Source organism: Corvus moneduloides, chromosome 3 (genome assembly GCF_009650955.1).
Source record: "Corvus moneduloides isolate bCorMon1 chromosome 3, bCorMon1.pri, whole genome shotgun sequence".
In the NCBI taxonomy this organism is placed as follows: domain Eukaryota; kingdom Metazoa; phylum Chordata; class Aves; order Passeriformes; family Corvidae; genus Corvus; species Corvus moneduloides.
In genome coordinates, this window is record NC_045478.1 from 83,094,676 (window position 1) to 83,120,557 (window position 25,882).

A 25,882-nucleotide genomic window follows, 5' to 3' on the forward strand; every position below is an offset into this window, starting at 1 on the left:
ATAAAGAAATGAAAGATGTGAGGTTTTTTCCTTACAATATTCAAGACCTGACCAAACAAAATAAAAAAACCTAATACCGCTTCAGAGAACTGCTGCCTGAGATTCCCTCAGTATCAGAAACATCACTCTTCCAAAACAAGCATGCCTGAAAGTTCTCATCTGTGTGCATCTCATGGATCACTTTTACTGCCACAAACCAACTGTGCTCCTATCTGGTAACTTGCTAAATTCAGCCAGTCAGCTAGGCTGGCATTTTTCCATCCAAAGACCTCTGCCACATGAAATAAGGTATTAACTGACAGCAGAAGAAGATACTGTCCAGCAGCACAGGAGCAATGAGACAATTTGCCTCTGGGTTTCATAGATATTTCCTGACAGCAAAGACATGGCAAGACTCCAAAACTTTGAGTTTACCCCAGGCTCTGGAAAGCAGTTTCCTCTAGTACACACATACTTTTTGTTTTCCGGTTTTCCTCATCCCAAACCTTCTCCTACTCCCAAACTGTCTTTTCTCCATACTCAAGTCCCATTTTTTGCCTATGGAATATACAATTCTTCATTCCTTCAGTTTGTCCTAGTTTTCACCCAACATTGCTTTATACCTCCAAAGAGTCCACAAACGGTGAAGGATGGCTACACCACCAGACTACTGTGCTCTAACACAGTATCTTCCTGTTTAAAAAGTATACCTTCATAAGCTCTAAGATTTCAGAAGAAAGCCATGCTTTTGCTTACAACACAGGAAACTCAGTCTGGTCTCCCAAGTCCGTTCCCCAAATGCACATAAACTCACAACAGCAAATACATGGCTTTCTCAGGTTGGAGTAAAGCATCCCTGTCCTGCGAGCTCAGTAAGGGAGATTGCATGGAGGCACAGCACATACTCAGCAGGACAACCTTTTTGTGCTCAAATTTAGGTGCTCAAAGGCAAACATGTGATCTACCTTATTTATATCTAGGCAGACTTCCAGACAACATGATAAAAGTACTCACTTTAGCAACCTCCCACAAAAAAAAAAAATTAAGTGCATTTTGTTTTAAAATACTAGGACTTTTTCCCCCATGTTTATTCTTGAAAACTTTTTCACTGCTTTAATTGAGGCCTAAACCACACATTTGGCATGAGAAGCTTCAGGTAGTTCTGGAAAGTTAGAACAGCAGAAGAGGCCATTTAGTGGAATGTATAATGCAAACTTAATCACCAGTTGTATCAAAGCTATTTAAAATACATATGATAGTACAGCACATTCCAGAGATCGTATCTGAAGCTTTACATTACATAATTCATATATTTCTTCAGAAACACACCCATACTCTGAATGGCTGAAAAAGGATTTCAGTTTATGCACTAGAAATATGAAGATTACAGGTATCATGATAATAGTGTATTTCTTTTCAGTGTCATAGTGTTTGGTACCAGATACTACAGTAAAAGATAGCATCACCTCTGCCAGCCTGCCTATACAGTCACTATTTTAATTTTGTTTTATGGTTTATCTTTCACATCTTAAGGAGAACCACCTCCTGCTAAAAAAACACAAAACACCAAATATCCCACAGAAATATCCCTCCCTGCCCTTCCCCCCTCTCTCCACCCTTGCTAACCACCCCATGCCCCCCACTATGCTAAGATAGAGTTCAACTTTAAATACAGGGTATCAAAATGAAATGGAGATGAGGCCTCGACTACACACCAGCTTACACCACTGCTTCCAACATTAATTGCCAGATCTATATTCCACCCAAGCAGATGAGCCATCACTCATTAAATCCCAGCCATGCACAACTAGTAATGGTATATAGCTGAGGCTACATTACCAGAAGGAAATAAAATTTTAACACATACTGTGTTGAGCAGGAGTAGAGAAGTTTCATTTTCTTCCTCCATTTAACATTCCAGACTTGTTTTCATAAGCTTTGAGTACAAAAGCAGCCAAAACCTGAAACATCCTTTCAGGCTTCTATTTTCTGTCTCTTTAACTCTTCTCTTTCACCTGTTCTCACATACTGGCTGCAGGGGGAAACAATTTTTTTTTTTTTTTAATCATCTTTGAAGGATAAAGAAAAAACAAAAGGTAAATAGGCAATCCCCTCCTATCACTAGACCTGCAGAACATCTGGTGAGAAGCTTGACTGCTTTCAATTACACTGTGCTGGGGAAAAAGAAAAAAAAACAACAAAACCAAAACAAAATGAAACCCAAACAAAAAAACAAACAAACAAAAAAAACCCAGAGAAGACCATAGAAGAGCTTTTTGGGGTCCTCTGACACTTCAAAAACTCATTTCAATGTGATTTTCCTACAGAGCATGGAACCACATTATCACACCACAAAGTGTTCTTCCAAATACCAAAAAGCACTCTAGGTAAAGTCTATAAAGCTCCATACAGTGTAGTGAAGAACTAGAAATACAACCAGTAACACTAGTTATAATTACTATTCAAAGCAGCCTGGATGCATGCTGGATACATTTCAGCTTGACAGAGAAAGTTTATATGAGTAATGTTCTATTACTCATTACTGTGGTGAGTACCAAATCACAACGTCTTAGTTGGTGTATTTTCTCAGCTTTGAGAGGCAGCAGCCTTGGTATCAACTCTCATGATTCCTCTAAAAACTTTGAAAAAAATAGCTTAACACTGAACTGCAAATTGCAGCTGTGCACTTCAAAAGGAGACTGAACACTGGGAGCTTTGCACTCCATTTAGGTGTCTCCCACGATCCCTCAACTCCCCCTTAAGGAGCAAATTCGTATATAAATAAATAAACCCACCACAACATTTTTGGGAATAATCTCTGTCACCTGCAACATCTCTCCTCTGGGTCAGTATTGAAATTAAAGTGAAACAGGAAGATAATGCTGACTGCATGATGAAGCATCTGGACACCTCCTCACAACTTCCTATACTGGAAGGAGATCCTAAATTAAACTTTTAAGTTGATATCAATATAGAAGAACATTCTGCAATGAAATTAAGAGACCCATGTATTTAAGCAACCTGCTTCTCTTATTTACTAAGACTCTGATGAATTATTTCAAAATTGTGAACCAGACAGCTGGGAGAAATATATTAAAACTTACTTTGTTTCTGCCAAAAGTCAGTGAACTGACTTTTGCCCTCTCAGAGAAGTGGCAGTAATTAGTAAAACTGGAAAGTAAATTCAGTTTCCTACCTCCTTCCATTCCTTTTTCATTCTTGCAAAAAAAGTAATCAAAAGACAACTCTAATTTTACAGATTCACACCCTGACCTTAATAAAAAAACCAGCTCTAAATAAACAATCTTTTCTTTATTAAATAATCTGCTGCTAACACTACATCTGGTTAAGAACATGAAAGATAAAAGTTGCAGCGGGGAAGATGCTTTTGTTCTTAAAAACATGGCAATGCAATGTCAAGAACAAGAACAAAACTGGACTTCAAGATGTTCATAAAGTTTTCTCAAAAGAAAACTTTAAAAACCTCTCAGTTTAACTGATTTTAGCCCACGATCAAATGCACAGATCAATTCCTTAACTTGGGAATGACTTGACACACTATCTAAAAGTCTTCCTTAAGGACAAATGTTAATGTATGTTATGTACTAGAGACAAACTGAAAACAGCTTTACAAATTCAGTCAACAAAGCAAAACAGAAACTAAACTATGAACAGGAAGGCCACAGTAAACAACACTTATGAAAGCTATGAAATGTTAGTATAGATTGAGACTCTACAGGAGGACTGGAATAAAAAATGTAGCAGGTTAAATCCAATGCTACATACAAAGTAAATTGAGTGGGAAAAAAGATGTGTTCTCTTACACATAATGCTAAGGTACAACAGTACCAATTCAAAATAAAGTACACATCATTCTGAGTAGGGTAACAAAGACATTTAAAAAATAACTTAATATTAGGACCAAAGAAACAGAATTGAAAATAACAGAGTATGCTTAAAATAAAACAATGGTTACCATTACTGAACAAGCAAGCAGCATGGAACACACAAGTTCAAATAAATAAGAAAGTGAAAAGACACAGACTGTCTTCATCACAGTTTATGGTAGCATCAAGACTTTTTGTACTGCACACTGTAGAATATCTTGCTTCACCACAAGAGAAAGCTTTCTGAAAGCTTAAAATGTAGATATCAGTAAGGGGAAGTAGAAAAATGAGGTGGAAGTAGACAGCAGAATATATCTGGTTACAAGCACAGACCTAAAAAACCAGTTTAGTGAAAAGATAAAGAAGACAAGAGCAGATGAATGGCATAAAGAAAGCAACCCAAGCCAATTTCCCTTGTTAAAACTCAAGGTGAAAACCACAGTGGATCAAACAAAGGCTGCAAAAGGAAACCCATTTTGATATAATACAGACAATACTGCCAAACTGTGAACGTGACTACACAACTACAGAGGGTAAACACCAGTGCAATCACGGTTATTGGAAACAAGCCAGCAGGTGCATAAGTGCACCACACACACACAGAAATAGTGCAAAAAGTTAGAACAGGCATTTTCTGTGTGTTAATAAATGCATAAAACAAACAAAACAAACAAAAAAAAAACAGTAGGAAAAAATTAACTTGAAAATCAATCTACATTAGTGTTTGAAAATAACACAGCATTAATCATACACTACACTGGAAGTAAAATGCTACTACTAGTAGTTTTGTTACACACATTACAACTCATTTTTAAGAGGATATTAAATTATTTTGGATTTTAGGTTGTATGTTATTTCCTTTTTATCTGAAAGTTAGTGAAGGTGAAGGGCAATACAGAAGCCTAAGTCTAGAAAGACATTTAACCAACAGGAAGAAAGAACAGTGGAAAAACAAAGTTAATGATAACCAAATGGAAGATGCACAGAACAGCAACAGCAAGCTGCATGAAATTATTCCTGCTCTTTTTATAGAGGAAAAAAATTGCATAGTTAAAAATGACACCACTCATCCCACAGAAGAGCTGCATACTTTGAGAAAGTTGCAAAAAATAGATTTAAAAAATGACAACACAAGAAAGTTCACTTCTCTGGAAGAAGGAGACTACATATCCCAGACTATGCACAGAAGTCCAGAAGAAATTAGAAATTTGGACCATTACTCCAGAAGTCAGGTTTGCTACACCAATTCACCTTCCTTTGAAGGTAAGAGGAGTTACTAGTAGCAACACACTGCTGCTGAAAAATGAAGTTCCTTAACACGTCTCACACCAGCTCTGTCTTAGTAGGCCAATTCAACTCACTAATCGAGTGAAAGACTATTCTTAGTCATTTTCTGGTTTGCTTGATTAGCTTTCTTCCAGGTTACTGAGCTGAAACAGATCACTGAAGAACTCACTGAATACCAGAATTAGCAAAGAGAAACAGGGACACCTTCTCCAACAAGAATCTACTTTTTGCATTATCAAGCTGCTAAATTACTTCAAAACTATCTTCCATTACTCCCCTCCGAGGTGATTCCAGTAATTGAAACAAAAACAGGTCCTACAGCTATTTTGCAGTAAACAGGTTGGACATAATCTTTTCTATTAATCAGCAAACACATTCCAGTTTCAGCTCTATTCTACACCTGTACTTGATCTTTCCTAAGTTCAATAGGTGCCTCTGAATGCTTACAGATAGAAGGCAATAAAAAGCATAGGAACAGGGGTAAAAGTTATACCAGCTAACTCTGGATGCCTGTATGTATCTGAACTTGTCTACCTGCTGTACTTCCAAGTTCCAAGGAAAAGCTAGTCTCTCATGTGCCAAAGTACAGAATTCCAGTTAATGTGTTCATTTGAATCTACTGCAGTCTTAGAACACCAACATAACAAGATTATAAATGCTACTGCATATTTCTCAAGCAAGTTAGGCCACAGCTTTCCCGTGATCAGAAAATAGAGAAATTTATACTGAAAATACATTCTATAGGAACTTTATTCTGTATTTTCTATCGAAAAACGAAAATAACGGTAACAGACAGTCAAGAACTTGCCAACCATTCATTTAATTTTGTTACGAATCTGCACTTTCAGCAAAGGAATATGGATGACTTACTCATTAACTACAGATACTGTGTAGGACAGATTTCCAACAACTGCCAAAATCAGGCTCAACTGTTTTCATCACACAGTGAGTTAATAACCCTTATGTCTCCTGTTAATAAGAGTATTACCTCTCAGGAAGCTTTACTTTGCCAAAAAAATAATGAAGTAATAATTAAAAAAAAAAGAAATAATAAAATCTATCAGAAATTGCTAACAGGTTTAATTTTCTAAAGGGCATAACAAAATTAAATCACGAACAAGAAATGAGCAGCTCCTCTTTCATATACTTGCTATAAAAATTCATCATGTTGGCCAAGAAATTAGGTTATATTTTACCTTAGGGATCATATAACCAAGAGAATCATTCTAACACAGACCTTTACTTCTGATGTCGCTTAAGAGGAAAAGCTGGACCAACAAAACATTTGAAGGAATAACTTTAACAGATGCCACACTCAATGTCTTAAGTGTTCCTATTCTCTTCATCTCAAAGTCTGTATCAAAATCCAATGCTACTCATTCTTACTCCCACCTGAATGATCACCTCTCAAAGCACTCAAAAGAACAGTCCAAAAGTGTCTTAGTGACTACATTTAGTTCAGTGTCCAATTCAAGTATCTATTTCTAAATTATTATCTGCAATTTTTTCTATGAACAGCTGATAAGCATGCCATCTATCACTAAGTTCCTTATATTTTGTCTTCTCTTTTTAAAATAGTGCTCACCATACATGGGAATCGTATTTGTACATTCAGCTCCTAGTTATCATATAGGAAGAACATCAGCATTCGGCACTGCTAAATATAAGGGGTTAATATTTGCTGAAATGTATCAGTCCCGACAACTCTGAAAAATGCAGTGCCGCTATCAGAAATTACATTAACATACTGCTAGAGACTTCCAGTGGGACTTCAAGACCAGTTCAATTATTTAGGGAACTGCTTCAATGCAAATAGTCTTCAAATACAAGGCTATGTGGTTTTTAAATCTCATATCACATTAGGGTTAAATTTGGCATAAGGGGAAGTCTGTGAGGCAGTTGCCAAGTTTCATTTAATTATACATACTAGGTCCTATTTTCTAATAGGAGCAAATATCAAGCAAATAAAGCAACGGATTTTTCCAAAATAGTTATTGTGTAAAGTTTAAGCAGAAGGGGCAGGGTTTTTTTATTTTTAAAAAAACAGTGCAACACTGTAACTAGTTCTTAAATAAAGGAAGAATAAAGTGTCATCCATCTGAACTAAACAGCCCAAGCAAAATACCCTGCAATTCCTGTGTTCTCCTCAATGTCGAAATGGGTGGATAAATTTAAAGCCTGCTCTCTCAGGAGTTGCTTTATAGGCAATTTTCTCCCAGTATCAAGGTCTGCAATTTCCATTTGGCTGCCAGTTTGCGATTAAATTCATCACCTTTATTATAAAAATGTGCTGCACTCCATGGCCTGCTGCACAAGAATCGTAAGGAAGACATTTTTCACTGCTAACAGCAGCATCAGTCCAAGGCAGACATCACATCCATTCAGACATTAGCATCTCCAATGCAATGTAAGGACCTATCACTCACCTGAAAAAGCCCTAGCAGCAGGTATACCTCAGAGGAACTTCTTCACAGGTGGTACCTGTAGTTCAACTTTTTCAGTAAAAGCCACCATTACAGCTCTTGTGTTAAGTGATTCTAAAAGTCAGCGGTTTAAAAACAAGTATGTTGACATTAAACTTGCCTACTTGCATTACTCAAAACATTTCTAAGAATGAAATCCATCCTCATACTGCCTATACCTTCACATACACCTTGCACTCCTTACTAAAATACATTTTGGAGCAAGCACTCCACATGAATTTTTTTAATATACATTTTTTTTCATAGTGTCCCTTTCAAAGCGTCCCTTTCTTTCCCACACACTTTGTTCACAAATTTCCACTGATTTTTCCCACCTCCATATGATACATTTTTTCTTAAAAGTTTTTGGACAATCCTGAAAAATACTCAGAAAAAAAAATACTTATGCTCGCTATGCTATGTGTTTTAAGGTCCTCCTCTGATAACTAAAAGGAAAGGCCCTATCTTCTTCACTTTGCTTCCTTTTTGTAGTACTACCTGAGCTAAGTGAGATGTAATACAAAATCTGTACCTTAAAAACAAAAATATACTACTGAAAGGACAAAGCAGCAAAGCCATAGCTACCAACAGGAGTAAGAGCTAAGTGAAAGCCACATACCAAATCCTTACGCAGCATGAGAGTTAAATTCACATTGGTTTGGGCTTCATTGAATAAAAGACTTTAAATTACAGTAAAACAAGGAAAGATAATATGTAATAAGCAATTAAAAATATTAACCTTTAGCATTCAATAAGAAAAGAAGCATAAGAATGTCATTTTAGCATGTGAAACAGCTGTACTGGTCACACTGAAAGGTAATCAAATTGTATTAGAGGTAACCAATCTATACGCACAGCATGACAATTTCACACACTAGGTAATTTAAGTTTTACTCTGCTATCTTAACTAATGCAGTACTTCAAAAGGTGAATTTTTCACCATGTCCACTAGTTTTCAAAAATATTTTGTTATCAGATAAACAAACAGTATCTCATACAAAGCTGATGTACCTGAATAGTCAATCTATCTTCTTAAGTCATTTCACTTTATGTGGCCACATTAAGTGAAGATAACATTCAAAAGAATGTTGTTCTGGTTAACTCCTACACGCCTTTAGAAAACGCAAGAAAAATACATTAAACCACAAATCTCTGATACCTAGCTGTCAGAAGTTTAAAATTGAAGTAAATTATGGGCACATACAAACAATTACTAAACCTTGCACAACTGACATGTTTTGCACTGCACCAGATGGGTCCCATGAAATGAAATGAAAGTGCCATCTAGACTTCAGGGACTAATAAAAAGCAGATATTGCATGGCATTAGCAGCACTGTAAACTGGAGAAATTACCTGACAAGCCATTTGTTGAACATGAACTCTAAAATTCAAAATTAAACAACCAAAGGCTCATTAGGCCTATTTGTCTACAAATTAACTTAAATTGCAACAAAAACTGGCAAACATTTGTTCACATTGCAGAATAATACCAGAAACTCTCTTTTGGCAATAAAAAATGGCATCTTGTCACACTGTAACTATTTGGTTTCCACTGCAATGCAGCATAGAAAGCAGATTTCAACTCAACTTTACTGAAAACAATAGCTTGGTATTTGCAAGCTGAAGTTCCGATTATTTCACAGCCCAATACATTCAACAGTTGGCACAACAAGTTCCGGGACCATTCGATGAAATTATCAACTAGATAAGATAATGCAGCATCAGTGTTTACCTCTTGCCATTACAGCAAAAGTTGAGATTGGAGCTTTTCTAACTGAAGCTATAATGAAAGAAGGACTACTGTTTTGTCATAATCTGGAGAATTAACTAAAACGCGTTTTATTATAAAAGAAGATGCTCTGCAAGACACCAACAGATATCAGACAACAGGCAACAACCAGCACAAAAAAAAAAAAAATTCCATGTGCAAGTTTGCATTACTATATCCACCATGTTCCATAAGTAAATTTCAATGCTGCATTTTAAGAAATGCAAATATTAATTTTGCTTCCTGTCAAATATAAAAATCTATTTACATTACTTATTAAAACCAGATAGTTTTATTTTTAACAAACACACTTAAAATTAAAGATTTACAATGCTGAAGTTTCTAATGTACATGTTCTTCATTCACAAAGAGAACATTTTAGTTCATCGAAGTTCAGTAGATTCTCCCCTCCACCCTTTTGGCTTTACACTACAGCAACCTGATGTATTACTTTTAATTCCATTAGAAAAAATAAGTAATTCTAATGATATTAAATTTTGCCCATAGAGACATTTATTACTCACTAAGCACTTCCTACTACTATAAGGGAGAGGTATTAACAAGCACCACTACCACAAAAGGGAGGGGGGAAGGGAGAGAGCACAGGAGATAGACTGTACTCATGTCTATATACACACATGGTAGAAACAGACAGAGAATATTAAAACAAAACTAATATTTATTTTAACAGTCTGGTAGCCAAGATCTCTGCTACTTGCATAATTAAAATGTTGAAGATAATCTAAGTTTTTATGGAGTAGCTACAGAATCATCAATTTTCTCTTCAGCTGACAAACAAACTGACTGAAGAACAGCCTCTTTTAGGAACAAACTTAACAAGTTGAAAAAGTGCAAGCCACCACAGAAATTAAACATCCAATATTGAAACAGAATGCTAAGTTTAATTCACGTAATTTTTTAGCTTTTTACAGGCTTCTAACACAGCACAGATTTCAATTATATTAGTTCCATCTATCTCTTCAATCCACCAGAAAAGATCTTACAAATTAAGCACTTATATTCAGGATTGATTTAAAGAACACACTTATTACATTAGCATGATCTATACCTTGACTAGTATGTATTAAACATGTTACAACCTCTTCTGTAAGTTCTTTTTTTCCCAAGCTCATTTATCACTAACACTGAACAACAGGTTCTATCAGCTCATAAAGCTGTCTATTGTGGGGAAAAAGTTGGGGAGGGAGGGGGGCGAGAAACAACCTCAAACATTTCTTGAAATGTTTACAGCTAAAGGTACTTGAGCATCTGAAACTGGCTTTAATATCCTTGTCCACAAATTACAATAGTGTGGCTACTTTAATGGAATTTAAATTGAAAGGTTCAGATGCCCTAAAGACAGTTTACTACTGAAATTATTCTATAATAATAGCATACCTATTTGAATCTAGTAGGTTACATCTCTTATACGTACTTTTGGCAATTAACATCTTAATATTTTGGAGCTCCAATGTTGCAAACTGGACTCTATAGATTACTATAATTAGATTCTCTACATCTCATCTGGGAAAAACATCATCATGCTCACTAGCTCAGTAAATATATAACATCAGGAAGTCTTAAAGTAAGAATAAAGGCTGATAGGTGAAACAAGTTTCAATACACATAATGGTGAACACTATTTTATTTTGTGGTCTTCTTGAAGTTTCTTGTTTCAAATTTTTATTTCAGTCCACAGCCAAGGACAATTACTATAATGGAAATACCCTTACATCAGTGGTCTTCAACTTTTTTCACTTACATAACAACAAAAAGTTGCCAAAAAAGGTGAAAGCCCAGTGTAGCCTATTTAAATCTCCCTATAACAGACTTCCTTTTTCTCTGTTATCTGCAGCAACTCTTCATATGCAGTGAGTCTGCAAACAGTAGATTGAAAAACACCATTCTGGTAACTCATACTGTTTTTCACTTAGCTCCACTAACTTTGCTAACAAAAAAAGATGCTGTCTACTTCAGGGAGAAAGTGGTCTCAAAGGTCTCATGTCAAAGACTATTTTGTTTCCATGCAATTTCCAAATACAACCCCCTTCAGTTCAGGAAAAAAAAAATCTGTTTGATGTTACTTTTTGTGCCAGTGACTACACTACAGTTTTGCTGATGGTGCTGCAAAATAAATACACCTGGCTTTGTAATTCTTTTCTATGTCAGAACAGGTATGGGCAAGGAATGGCTGGAGTGGCTCAGTGTGACAAGCATGAGAAAAAATAGTATAGGTTGCATTGGAAAAAGACACTACATGCAGCGGAAATCTTGATTAGATTGAACATTAACTTCAATATAAAAATCTCCATCTCTCATACGTGTAATGCATAATCTCAGAACATTTGAAGGCTAAGTAAATTGTCGTATTATTTTTGTAAATTAGTTACACTTTCTGAGCAAAAAAGACATGTCAAATCTCAAGGAAATACATTCTGATTTTTCTGTTCCTTTCATATAATAATCTGTTTAATGCAGCAGTTTCAAAACTAACATACAATACAATTTTTGCAGGTACTTACACAGTAACATGTTTTTAAAATGTACTGTGTCCTTTCTATTAATTTTTTCATTATACCAACATCAATAGTTGCATACTATTGCACTCATATTTGTGGCATTAAGTTTCATTAATTAGCTCAACAGCCTGGAGATTATCCAGGTTTCATTCCTAGCAATATTTAGCAATTCCTTCACTTTCCATGGAGGGAAAAGAAGTCCCAACTTTCCATGGTAGGGGAGGGTGTGGGAAAAGATAAAAGCTTATAGCAGGTTAAGTTGTGCTTCAGCTGTATTACATCCTATGAGAAACCACTCACCCATGACTAGACTAAGACAAAAAGTTCCTTAAATGTTAGTGCTTTATTAGTATCCCATCTTTTATCTGAAATTTAAAACTAAGAGCACAAAATAAAAGTTTGAAGAAGGAGACATCACAATATACTTCCGATTATTCATGAATACATTTTAGTTATTAACAACTCCTCAAAACTTTCAGCAGCCCAGATGCTAAATCCAGAAAAGCATACTAGAAATGTAGTTTAATCTGTGCAACGATTTATACTATAAAATACCATTACACTATACTAGTTATGACTGCTATACAACATACTGAAATGTTTCTTTGATACAGATTTCAGTACTGAATTGTGCTCAGGGCTCCAAAAGCCTGTACATACCGGTTTAGTAACCTAAAGTCAATCAGCAGTCAGAAAAAAATCCATATGAGGAGCCCGAATAAAGTAGAAGAGTTGAATATTATTACTTTAAACAGTTCTCCATGTATCAAGTGTTCAACAATATAACAAAAAGCAGTCAAAAACAATTCTGTTACAAACCATACTAAATGGGATTAGAAAGACCTGTGCACATGACAAAAACCATTTAGTTATGCTATTAGGCTGATGGAAGAAAATCCCCCCTCCAAATCCCAACTATTTTCTTTATCCTGAAACGGAAAAAATTAAAAATTAAAACTGAAAGTAACCAGTAATTGAAGTAACAAAGTAACTGAAAGCCATGAGCTCTAAGAAAGGCTAACACAGAACGTGAAGGAAAATTAAGTCCAGAATAAACTAAATCTGCCTCAAAATTAATTTATGCAAATTTTTGATGCCATATAAGGTTGCTGAGCCTGCAAAGATGAAGGGAAGTTCACAAGTCTGTCTTCAAAACATAACTCACATTTATCAATAATAAAGACTGATGTAATCTTTTTCAATGAATTAAAAAAGCAGTTGTCCATCTGTCATTTTAAGCTGTTGAATTTCATAACCTTTTTGGACTGTAGAAGGGACACGTTTCTTTTTCTTCTCTCTTCAGCTGAGCAAAAGCGTTCGGTCCCTCCTCACTTAATTACTCAGCGTACACCTAAATACCAACTGCCATCCCTCAACACCCCAGCGCTGGCTGGAGCAGCCATCTACTGCAGCATCCATTTCTCCCCAATTCATCATCGTCAGCTTTCTTGCTGACACTCTTCAGAGCTGCCTAGCTGATGAATTGCTCTGTTATTCATCCTATGTTAATCCAAGGCTGACGCAAGAATACCTTGCTGAAGACACTTAACAGTATTAAAATTCAGCACTACCAAGTGCCCCCAGTGTGCATTAAACCTCCCATTTGGAACCAACATGATTCCTCATGAACAGTTATGAATAAGATACAGTTACTAAATCAATAGACACTAAGTTTATGTACCCCATCACCTACAGACAAAGCTTCCACACAGTCCCTTCCTTCCCTGGAAGCTACACCTGAATTATTCGAAGTTGGAAATATCTGGATACATACAGAATTTAACCTCAATTAACCCTATAATTAAGATGATATCGAGATGTTTTCCCCCTCCTCCCCCTCAAAATGTCAGTATGTATCTTAAATGCCACAGGTCTCTAAAAAAGTTTTTGAAGTTTGTAACCTTAAAAAGCTTTTCTCAAAAAAACCAGTTGTTCTTTTTTTCCCTCCGAAGGTGGATTTGATCTTTAGGTAATGTTTTCTCTGGGTTTGGTTTTTTTTGTTTTTTTTTTTTTTGTTTGGTTGGTTTTTTTTTTTTAATATAAAAAACTGTGCTAGTCTCGTCACAAAAATAAAATTTATCCACAGAATGAACACAAAACCACTGCAAGAAATTTCAAAATATGACTCAAATCTCTCTAAACATGTTATTAAAACAGCCAAATATAATTCCCTTCTATACACAATTACAGTCACTGATTTTATACCTGAGATACTAAAGTATCATTCTCCCTCTGAAGATGTTTTAATACACATATAATCAATCTTCCTGATAGAACCTTGGTTAGAATTCATTTCTGATCCCTACCACATCATCTGTGCTCAGATTTTGTTCAAGTCTATTTGAGCACAAAGTTGACATAACTACATGAAAAGTGGGAACAAAAGAATGTGCATAACGAGTCCTGCTTCAGGTTGATTCAGAGGCAGTATCAGATTTCCATAAAAGCCTCCAGTGATTTAAAGCAGCAGTAATTCCCTTGTAAACTGACTGTATACGAGCCTCTCTGACTATACTTATCTTTATAGATGATAAGATACTTAAGCAATTAAAGAACTATCAACAACTTGTCTCTACCAACGTCTAACACACACACCACTTTCTCACTGCACAGCCAATCTTCACAGCAAAAACATCACACTTTAAACAAGACAGCTGGGCCTATTACAGCATTTTAACCTTCAACTTTAGCACACAAACCAACTGTTACGAGAACACGCCTGACAACAGATTGTACATGTAGTATTTAGGCAAAGTTATTCTGTAAGTTTGGGCGGGGGTTGATGACTGAGACAACTTTCTGAGAAACTGTCCATGTTGCTTTATGCTGGAGGGGTGCAGCTCATGCTCCTTCAAATTGAGACAAACCGAAACTAACTAAAAGCAGTATGATCAGCAATACCGCTCAAAAGCAAACAGCATCGGGTCAGAGCATTGTTTTCTTGTCTTCTCCTCCTCCCTGTTCCTGCACAGAAACCTAAGATATTCACAGCAAAGAGAAGTGGATTTGGCTTGCTCTGCATCTAAAAGTTGAAAATTATGCATCAACTTTTAATATAATTATTTGCAGGTTATTAGATTAAGCTGCATTGAGAAGAATATTAACTGATTTGCTACTGCTTTGAAGTCTGATAAATAAATGGAAGCATTATGCAACATGAGCTGAATGCTTTGGTTTAGCTGCCATTTAAACACATGAACCAGAACATTAAGTTTGTATTAATACTTGTGCTAGCAGATCTGTTGCTTACTTTTTAAAATTTCAGGCACCTGCCATCTCCTACACATTAATGAAAAAAATATACCGTAGCTAGGAAAGGACAGTTTGACCAGCTAATGGTTACAGAGATTTCTAAATCAGTTCTTTAATCAGAATTAGAAAAAAAATACCAAAAAGGTTCATTATTTCAACAGCTAAAGGATTTAAAGAATTCAGCAAAGTCTGACTTCCATCTAGTGTCAGCTAGTCTGCAAATAAGCACATCCTTAAAATTCTGAATGGACCAGATCCACAATCAGTGGACATCAATCGGGAGCTTCAGACTTTTAAGTAAATGTTTAAGCAAATGCAGTTCCCTCCCCACGGCACTGCTCTACATCGTCACTATCGAGCCACCTCAGCCACTGTGCCAACACAACTACTCTGAGATCACATATGGGGAGTGAGATCACAGCTCTGAGCCATCTGAAAAGAAAGCCAGCACCAGACAAAAACAAACTCAAAAAAAACCCTGACCAGTACAGAATATCAGCTGACCTTTTAAGCCAGAAACTGATCCACCAGATAAGGGTATAAAGTACTGTATTATCTTCCCCTGTCTCTGCACTGACATCAGCAGCCATTCTGATGCATTACTCCCTAGATTACGTAGAAGTAACTTCCCAGCAAAGTAACAAGATTTTAATTGCTTATCATGCCGGGATGTTTTTACTTTTCAAATCAAGTCTTAAAGACACACCAACATTTATAAGGTTATACACCACTGAAGTGTTAACTGTTCCAGCTGTTAATACCCTCAGATTTCAGTGAGTTATCACGCAAAGTGCTTCATGGTTTATCCCTTCTAAAAACGGGTATCCTGAGCACCTTCCCACATGGGCACTTCCTGCAGCACTGCAATTACAGTACAAAGTATCAAAACCTCGCTCTGGTACTGGAAACACAGAAAATCCCTCAAACTACAGAATGGAGCAAAGCAAAAGGATCCAAGTGCAGACACAAAACAGTCAAAAATATTTTTTAAAGCAATTAAAAAAATTGACTTCCAGGGTGCTACTCAACTATGCACCACCAAAAACATTAAAACACATCAATAGCTACCTACTGCCATTCCCCTTTAAAAGAAAAATTTTTTGCACTGAACTGAAAAACAAAATTTACTATTTGACACCAAGTACAAAAAAAAATCAATTCTCAAATGAAAAGTAACTGAAAATGTATTCTCAATTTCTACACTATTTCAAACCGTGAGAATAAAATAAATAAAAAATCCCATTAGTATTACCACACTCATTCCCATCACTGACACCTGCTAAAATAACTGCAGAGATCACAAAAGCTGCAACTTCAAGTGCCAAACTCAGACAACAGAGGTTTAAGTAACACAACTCCACTTTAACTTGTGCTGTCTTGTTCTCAGACACGCAGCTAGCCTGCAAAAGATACTTTCTAATGGAAGCAAGAATAACAAAGTGGAGGAGCACCTCTGCTAATGAAGCCAGATATTATTTCTCTTTAGTGTTGTCACAGCTGTTTTGTTCATTCGTGCATAAATTGTCTCAAAAAATCTAAGCTCTGCTATTAAAAAGCTAACTCCACTTCCATGAAATGTTTCCAAGAAAAACAACCAAAAGAAACACAAACCTGGACATTACTTTGACTGCATTGTACAGGGTTACACAGGGTATTTTCTGAAGTCAAAAGTAAAAATGTAACGTTGCCTAACTTTCAGCAACCCCACTCTTCGTCTTAGCAAAGCAAAGGTATATAATTCAGACCATAAACATTACACCTATTAGCTGTTTCAGGATTCAGACAGTAGTTTCGATGTACCTCACAAGCACCGATCCTCCTGTTAGCAAGCCACAGGTGCAGCTTGTGTGGCACTTCTACTGACATAACCAACTGCATAGTGAGATTAAAAACACTGGCAGTTTTATTGTTCTTACTAGTTTTCTAAGCACTGGGTTATTAAATTTCTGTAAAATGTCAAAATCAACAGAAGATCTTCATAGTTCGCATTCTGACTAAAATCAATACAGAAAAATTCACACAGCACAAATGAGAAGTCGTGAGTTATGTTTCAATAAAGACAAGGGTCAGCGAGTGAGGTCATTTCATTAGTTCACAACTTTCCTGGCAAGGCATTTCCCCCATCTCCCCCCTCTCCCGCCCCCCCCAACATTCCATATAAGCAGTCAAATATAAACCATCAGTTTCCATGGCAGACTCCTGCTGTACTTCAATCAGCCTGAGCTGTCAGGATGGTCTGATAATTAACATTAACACAGGTCTATCCTGTCGGCCACAGAAATATACCAGACCAGTGTCTAATAATACATCTAATTAATAGGATACCTGCATCAGTGTGCATTCTCAAAAATGGAGAACACTTTACTGTTACAGACAGCAATTAAAAACAATTCAAATGTACTTGCTTTTCTAACGAAGTCTACACAACTCAAATTATTGTAAGCATCCCATTCCTGTCCTGGCATTGTATAGTGTACTCAAGAGGAAAAAAAGTTTTAGCCTAAGAATGACTGAAACAGATAACCTAGTCAAAAACATTACTAACCCACAAAACTCACCATCCACTTCATGACTAGCCTTCTCTTCACACCCACAGCACCCATCAAACATAAGTAATTTCTTTCCATCTTTTGATGCACGTAAACTTCATTTTCATAATCAGGACATTCTAAGCGCTCTCTTAAAATCTGTAGAGTTTTTCTCAATTGGTGGTGGTTGGTTTAGGGGTTTTTTTTCCCCTTTTACTACAACATTAACCAATACACCTCCAGTTCTTCCCCTTGTGCATTACGAAAGTGCTGCGTGCCATGCCACTCCCTAAAGTAATCGGCACTTGGTCAGTTTTTCTAACCATAGCAAGAGATTTTTGTATGACACCAGTTATTTTTGAAATTACTGCATTCAATTTCAGAGGAGGAAAATACAACTCAATTCCAACCTTAATGAACAAGTAGCACTAAACAAAAACAGTAAATTCGAACAGGCCTCTTCCAGTTTAACAAGTCAGCACCTCCTGCATAGAACTAAGTCTACTGTGGCTATTCTTATTTAAAAAAAACAAACACCCTAAGACAGATATTTTAACAAGCAATTATTGGTAAGCTTTCAAAGCATGAGCTTAAAATAACTGTTTTACTAACTTAAAAACTTGTTATCAGTCAAAAAAATACCCTTTTTTTAGTTACAAGCCAGGTGACTGCAATCCTATAAATGCTGCAGATACAGCTCCAAAAATAACGTATTTTAAAAAGAACTGAACTGTTGCCGTTTTAAATATTTTCCACAAGCCAAAAAAAAACCGCCACACTTATTTCTTAAGTGCAATGGAGCTTTTGGTTTGATGTTATAAGAGGCTGTGCCAAGGTATTAAACCCACTCCCCCCCTCCGCCAAAAAATAACCAAACACCCTCACCCCAAAATAGCTCTCACAAGGTTTTTGAATACAAGTTCTAGAAGCATTACAATCTTGTTATTACAACACATTCATAAATCAGAAAAACACCTCAGACCATTAAATTTTAGAGATTATTAAAGAACCAAATTCAAAAGAGTACTAATGATAGACAGCACACAAACAATACTCAATGCTCTTGTGGCATGCTGTTTTGACAATTTTAACATTAATACACCAAGTTTAAAAATTAGTCTGAGACTCTCTCGGCAAACACCTTTCATAACAACTTTATCCCAAAGAATATTCATTCCTGAATATTGCATAAAGAAGCACATTTTAAATGAAATAATGGAGGCTTATTGCAAGACCTGATACAACTGAAAAAACTGACATGCTAATGTGGCCAGTGCCCCTCCATCAAATCTGACAAGTCAGCAAAACCCTAGCTAAGCTGCATTTACATAATCACAAACAATAAGGTCATGTACAAAAGTAACTAGATAACTTCTCAGAGAGAATTCATTTACAACACCAGAACACAGTTCTTCAGCCTTACTTCAAGCAGACGTTTTGGCTCATAGAACTGGACTGACACAAAAACTGCACTCTTGAGCACTGGGCCCTCCAAGTTCACATGCACTTTTCTCAGTGAGCAAATTAAACAGAGAGCACAATATTCAAGAAAAAATGATCCTCATATTGTCTACTTAGATGTTTTTACACTAGGTTTACTACACCTGGTAGACAAAAAAGAGGCAGCCTATTTGACACAAAATTAAATTTACCTCCAATAGGTAGATGCATGGTTTAATCTACATTTAGATGTAGACATGCTTTTAAGTCACCTTCAACGCAGTTTTGAAGGGAAGATGTAAGTTTTTGAGGTATAGGTTACCAAGGCAAAATGAATTCTTCATAAAGTCCGCCTCAATCTCTTTTTGAAAACAGTTCAGACCACAGATCTGATCTGTGTACAGTCCAATCAGGTGCAAGAGTCTAACCACTTACAGGTTCAAGAAAACAAAATGTAAATTTAAAAATTAAGACTATTCAGATCTCAGTTAATAGTTCAGGCACATTTGCTCACAGCCTCCTGAAAGGACACAACTGAAGTACCTCATTAAATTCAATCTGTCAGCGTGCTACTGAGGACTTTGAAATGTCCAATTTAGTTTTTAAAAATAGTGCAAGAAAATAAGTACAACTCTATTCACTGTCCACAAAGAGGATTATTAAAATATACAAGTTGTCAGAAAAAAAACAATCTAGGTTAAGATCATAAAAGTTAGTATCTCAGAAGCTTAAGCAGAAAAAAAAAAATCAAAAAAAAAAATCAGGTCACATTTGATGGTGCAAACAATTACAGGAAATACAGCCTATTCCACATTCAGGAAGAACCCTCTCTTCCCACAGGTTTGCACTAGTCTGATAAAAACAATTCAGCTTCCTAGTTATTATGATGTGCTCTTTAAACATCCTTGTTAATCCACAGAAGCCTTATTTACACATAAGAAGTTAAAAGCACGCATATGGAAAAATAACCGTAACCTAAACAAAACTGTGACTTTCACATTTTATGACAGTAGTTTTTATTAAAAAAAAAAAAAGGTTTCCCAATACACTTCTTACATTTAAGCTAATCTTCAAAAACAAAATGGTGCAAGACAGAGACCATCTACTAAGTTAAGCACTAAAATTTTCAAAGATCAAAAAGTAGGATAGAGTTCAGAAAGGAAAACATGTTTTGGATAATACACACAGCGTAGAAATGCCCCCCAAAAAAGCAGACGTATATTCTGTAACCTAACCGGATTAGATGTACTGCTCACCTTCACAGGTCCCTTTCTATCTCTTGTTGCACACAGTTACAAGAAGTCATCACAACAGAAGCCCCTTTGAGCTCTGTTTTTAAATACTGACATGGCATGTAACAATAAATAAATAATAATAAAAAAACCCACCCTAGCATTCCAGTAGGGAAAGCAATCCCACCTTTTATTTGTTTGAATTCTTAGGGCTGTGACTTTATTTCTTCATTTTGATCAGCACACAAAATAAAAAACAATGGCTGATCATAATATTATTCTTCTCAAGCATAAACAAAACCTTCAGGAAAATGGTTGTATAGTAACTAAAGAAAAAAACCCCACCTACCTAAAGCACAAAACAACAAACTAGAAGAAGCAAATCAAATGACAGGGTGGAGGAGGCAAAGAGGGAATGTGAACCCCGTAACTTTATTTTTAGATTATATATACCTATATATACACACACTTGCCCCATATACTTGGTATTCTCAAGGGTGCCAGGAAACAACTGATGAAACTATGAAATAATACACTTTTAAGTTAAGCAAATTAAATCCTGCAGATTTTTCTAGCAAACCTGTAATTCGCTATTACTAAACTCCTCTGCTGGAGGATGTCAGTGGAGCATAGAGTTCAAGACATTTAACACAGCCCCCACTGGTAACCACGATAGGTGTTATACAGCAAAACAGTTATTCGAACTCCTCGGCTGTTCATTGCTACTGCCCATTCCACCTATGTAATACTGCCTGGAAGCATACAATACATGGAAGTCCATGCAAATACAGATACCTGCACAAATCCACAAGTATTTTGTCATTCTTTGCCGTCGATTTGATAATTTTACTGCCCGAGTCAATACTCGGTGCTCGCGGAATTACGCCTCAGAAAAAAAAATAACTGGCGCCCCTTAGTGTTCAAATTTTGAAGTCTTGAAGCAATTTACTAGATTTGCATGAAACATTTTTTTCAACATTCCAAAAAGTTTTCTGCCTCCACAATACTTCCACCCAATTGCCAACGTAAACAGGAAAAGCAGAAAAGCTTAAAGGGATAGCAGGCTTCTTCCAGAGACCATTTAGGAACACAGAGAGTATTTTATTTGCTTTTCTTTTGAAGAAGAGCGTGAAGAATAGTTCCAACACAGTCCTTAAACTTTTTCAGCAAGTGTCTCAAGAGCCCTCGTTTTGGAACTCCAATACTTTGGAAACAGACTTCCAGAGTTTTCAGTATTTCAAAATATATGACAAGATGTATTTCAGGCATTCCTTTTTCAGTGTCCTTTTCACATCGGGAAATGTTTTTCTTCCTTTTGTTCTCTGAAAATAAAAAAACAGCTTCAGGCCTCCTCTGGCCAAATACATTACATTGAAGAGATTCAGGAATTTAAAAATCCATTATCAAGCCTCTGAAAGGCTCATTTGTGCTATAAAGGAGTCTTCTCAGTCAAGTTTCTTCTTGGTGTTTTTTGTAAATCTACCTACTCTGAAGAGGTTGTTCACTGTGGTGACCAAGAACATAAGTTTTAAATAGTTTTGCTTTTCATGTCCATATTTGCTCTAATGTAAATTCAAACTCCTCCAAGTGTCTTGAAAATAAAAACAGATGGTCCTACTATAATGCTTCCCACAATCCATATTTCAGTATTCTTCACCCTTTGTTTAGGGTTTTTTAAACTCCTCTATCACTTATTTCCGAAGGTAGCATTTTCTCAACATGCTATTTTTGTGTCGTACTACAGTCGCTATCTCATTTTTACAGTCTTGGCAGAGGGCGGGGAGTTGTTCTACCAGATATAACCAGTTCTTTCATCTTCCGAGGTCAACAACTTCCCAAACTTCTTTTAGTGAGGTGGAATACATCCGCAAACAAGAACCCCAACTCAAAATCTCGAAAATCAGTACTTCATACTAAGAATCCCAACAAGGTGAAACTGTATAAATAATTTATGGTCATATCATATTCTACTAAGCTATCAAATACTATTAAACAAACAGGTCTAACTCTCCAGAAAGCCTAGGTTTAAATTGGAAGGAAAGGAAATGCCTCTGACAAGAAAAAACAAACCTGTGAACCCGACTATAAGGCGAATTTAAAATACTAAGAACAAGCGTTTCACCTAATTTTTAATACACAGTGGGTCTGTTACTGTAGTGGGAAAACATATGGGACACCGTAACTTCCCAGCTCGTACTTTTCTTTTTAATTTCTAAAATGTGATTATTTATTTATGAAAGCTTAGCCTTAAACAAAGTTATTTAGCGAAAAATTGGGGGGTTGGGGGGGCCTCGCCCCGCGCCAGGAGCGGGTGCGGTGCCGGGATGGACGTTTGGCAGGAGCGGACCAGGCAATTTCGTAATCCTTTTTGTTTCTCCCACTTCACTAAAGTCACACGTAGGAGTCTTTCAAGTTAAGCTTCTTTAAAAGGTAAAGATAGCTGAGAGAACAATTTACTCGCTTCCCTTGCGATATAGGAAAATGTAATTAGTTTGTGGCCAGTTCGGGGTGGGGTGGATCTGGAGGTGAAAAAGGAGCTCAGCCCCCCTCCGCCTTAGTTATTCAAGTCCAAGCAGCTTCCAGAACAGCCAAATCTCGAAACCAAACACCCCCCGCCCCCCCGGCGGGGGCCCTGGGGCCGGGCGGCGGAGCGCTCCGAGGGCGCCGGCAGGACCCCCGTGTCCCCCGCCGCCACGGGAGGGAGGGATGGAGGGAGGGGAGCGCCAGCCGCCAGCCAGCCTTTCCCCTCCTCCCTGCCTTCCCCCAGAGCGCATTCCTGAGCTCCTGTCCTCGTTCCCTCCCTCCGTGCTGTAGTTACCCTTCCCCCGGTTTAAGGAAATAGTGCGGAAAAGGGTTAAAAAAAAAAAAAGGAAAAATAAGGGGGAAAACCCTCCGGGGGGTTCGAGGACCCGTGCGGCCAGGGCTGCCTCTCCCCTCCCACTCGCTCCCCGAGTCCCTCGGCACCGCGCGACGGCGGCCAGGGAGGGGAGAGCCCGCACTTCCCCTTTGTTTTAGGCTCCCCAGCCGGGGCCGGGAGCGTGCGGGGAGCAGCGGGGAGAGCGGAACAGGCCCCGGGCCGCCCCCGTCGCCCGGCCGGGCCGGGCCGGGGGGCCGAGCGGGATCCCCGGGCCGGGGGAGGCAGGGCAGGGCGGCGGGGCGGGGGAGGGGGCGGCCGGGCGAGTGCTTTTACCTTCGTCCAGCAGCCTCTCGAGGTGGTTGAAGATCCCGCAGAAGTTGGGGAGGCTGCTCATCAGCTTCTTGTCGTTCATCAGCTGCATCAGGTAATCGGGGCTCGGCTTCGGCTTCTCCTTGGTTTCCATTTCCCCAACCATATTCCAAGCCCGCGCAGAGACGGCGAGCGCCCGCAGCAGCTCCGCCGAGCAACGCGACCGCGGCACGGGGCGCCCGGCTGGATCCGGGCGGGCAGGGAGGCGGTGGGGGAGGGGAGGGGGCGGGGAGGGGAGCTTCCCCGAGGAAGGAGGAGAAGGAGGAGGATTCAAATCCGGAGACAAACGCAGACCCGCCGCTGACTCCCAGGGACCGAAAAAAAAGAAAAAAAAAAAGGAAAAAAAAGAGGAAACTCGGTAGAAACCCCCGTGCGGGCTGCGCCCTCCTCTCCGGGCACGAGGATCCGCCGCCGCCGCCTCTCGGTGCCGCCGCCGCTTCCCTGCTCCGTGCGCCCTCGGCCGGCGCAGTCCTCGGTGTGTCCCCCCTCCTCCTCCTCCTCCTCCTCCCGCGCACACACACGCTGAGCCCGGTTCTCCTCTCGGCGCTGCCCCCAGTCTCCGCGGCGGGGGAGGGAGGGAGGGGACGCGCGGGGCGGGCGGGCGCTGCTGGCGCGGCTGCCGCTTCCGAGGAGCCGCCGCCGGTGTCTCCCCGCTGTTGCCGCCGCCGCCGCCGCTGCTGCTGTTGTTGCCGCCGCGCTGCGCCTGGCGTGTCCTCCTCCTCCTCCTCCTCCTCTCCGCCTCCCGCCCTCCCGCCGCTGCCGCCGCCGCCGCCGCCGCCTGTGGCTGGTGAGTCTCAGCCCCGCCGCCGCCTCCTCACTTCTCCTCAGTTCGCTCCGGAGTTCGCTTCAGTTCAGGCTGCGCTGGCAGCAGCGGCGGCGGCGGCAGGAGGGGAGGGGGCAGGGCCCGCGGGGGTGGGACACGCCGGGGGCGGGACCAGGGGCGGGGAGGCCGCTGCCCGGCGGCGGCGGCAGCGCCGCTTGGCGGAGCCACAGCCGTCCCTCCCTCCTTGCCTCCCTTCCGCTCCGGGGGCCCGGGGCGGCGGCGGGGAGGGGAACCAGCTGCCGCGCGCGCACGGAACTCTCCCAAACAAAGTCGCGTCGCGGCACCTCCGGGGCGGGGATGGGTCACGTGCGCGCCCCCCCCGGGGGCGGGGAGAGCCCCGCCGGGGCGCGCGCGCTCCCGCCGCTCCGCACGGCCCCGGTCGCGCGTGGCGGCGGCGGCGGCGGCGGGGGGCGGGCAGGCGCGCGCGGGGGCTGCGGCCGCGCTTGCGCGCGCGGGCGGTGGGCGGTGCGGACGGCGCGACGAGCGATTCCCGGTCGGTCCCGGGGCCGCGGGGGCGGGCGGGGAGCGCGGAACCGCGGGGAAGCCGCCACAGTGCCCCGGGAGCCAGCCGCTGACCGGCCCCGCGCGGGGGCGAGGAGGGAGAAGCGGGGCTGCCGGGAGCCGCTCACCCCGGCTGCGGGGCCCCGCCAGTACCGGGCGGCCGCGGGCGGGCCCCGCGGGGCGCGGAGAGGGTCGAGATCCGTCCGCTGTGGCGCTGCCCCGGCCGGGCACGGCCGGCCCTTCCCCCGGCCCCCCGACCTGCGGCGGGCATTGCGCAGCGCCTGCCCCGGTCGGTAGCCCGGGCCGTATCCCAGCCCGCTGAGCTCCTTCCCGCCCGAGCCTCCTCGGCAAGGCTGTGCGTCGCCCTTGTTGCTTGTAGGGCAGCGCCGCGTTTTGGCATCAGCCGTGGCTTGTTTGACGGGTTTGGATGGGAAACGTGACGGGAGCAGCGGTGTCCGGCAGCCAGAACCAAAATTAACGTGCTCCATCCACTGTAGCCGCAGAGGCAAAGCAGCGCGACGGGGTTGCTTGTACGTATTCCTCCTTACCCACGCACCTACTCGGTGTTCTTACTTGGTGTTTAGCACTTAAGAGGCTGTCAGGAAGCTTTGAGGCAGTTTGCGGTAGCTTGGTAGAGCTTTTGTTACAAAGCTGGATAAAAACCGCTGCATTCTTCACGTAGCTCGCTGAAAACAGTCATATTTCATAGGATTAGGTACAAAGTCTAGCTCCTGCTTGAAGTTCTGTGAAAAATTCAAATGTATTTCGATACGTACTACACAGTATTTGAAGATCCTTTCAATATTAGGTTAATGGCAATGAATAATGCTTCCTAAACTAAAAAGAAACAGAGACACGTCATCTTGACAGGAGTACAGTGTCATTGGGTATTATCAAGCAGTGTTAACTCTGCTTTTCCTGAAAGATGTGCATTGACAAAAATGTAGAGGATGCATAGTTCTCATAACAATTAAAAT

At 40.0% G+C, this 25,882-nt stretch overlaps 1 protein-coding gene across 13 annotated transcripts in view; it reads right to left on the reverse strand.

Moving 5' to 3' along the window:
• QKI (QKI, KH domain containing RNA binding) overlaps positions 1–24,234 on the reverse strand; it is a 157,702-nt gene extending 133,468 nt beyond the window's left edge. For 5 of the 13 annotated variants that reach the window (XM_032102466.1, XM_032102462.1, XM_032102459.1 and 2 more), the window contains exon 1: positions 23,546–24,229. In XM_032102466.1, coding sequence (XP_031958357.1) covers positions 23,546–23,687 — 142 coding nt within the window. In that variant the 5' untranslated portion in view covers positions 23,688–24,229. Of the gene's footprint in view, positions 1–21,150; positions 22,890–23,545 lie in introns of those variants that run through there. The other 8 variants (XM_032102463.1, XM_032102461.1, XM_032102468.1 and 5 more) reach the window with 8 other exon arrangements.
• Positions 24,235–25,882: the final 1,648 nt, after the last annotated feature.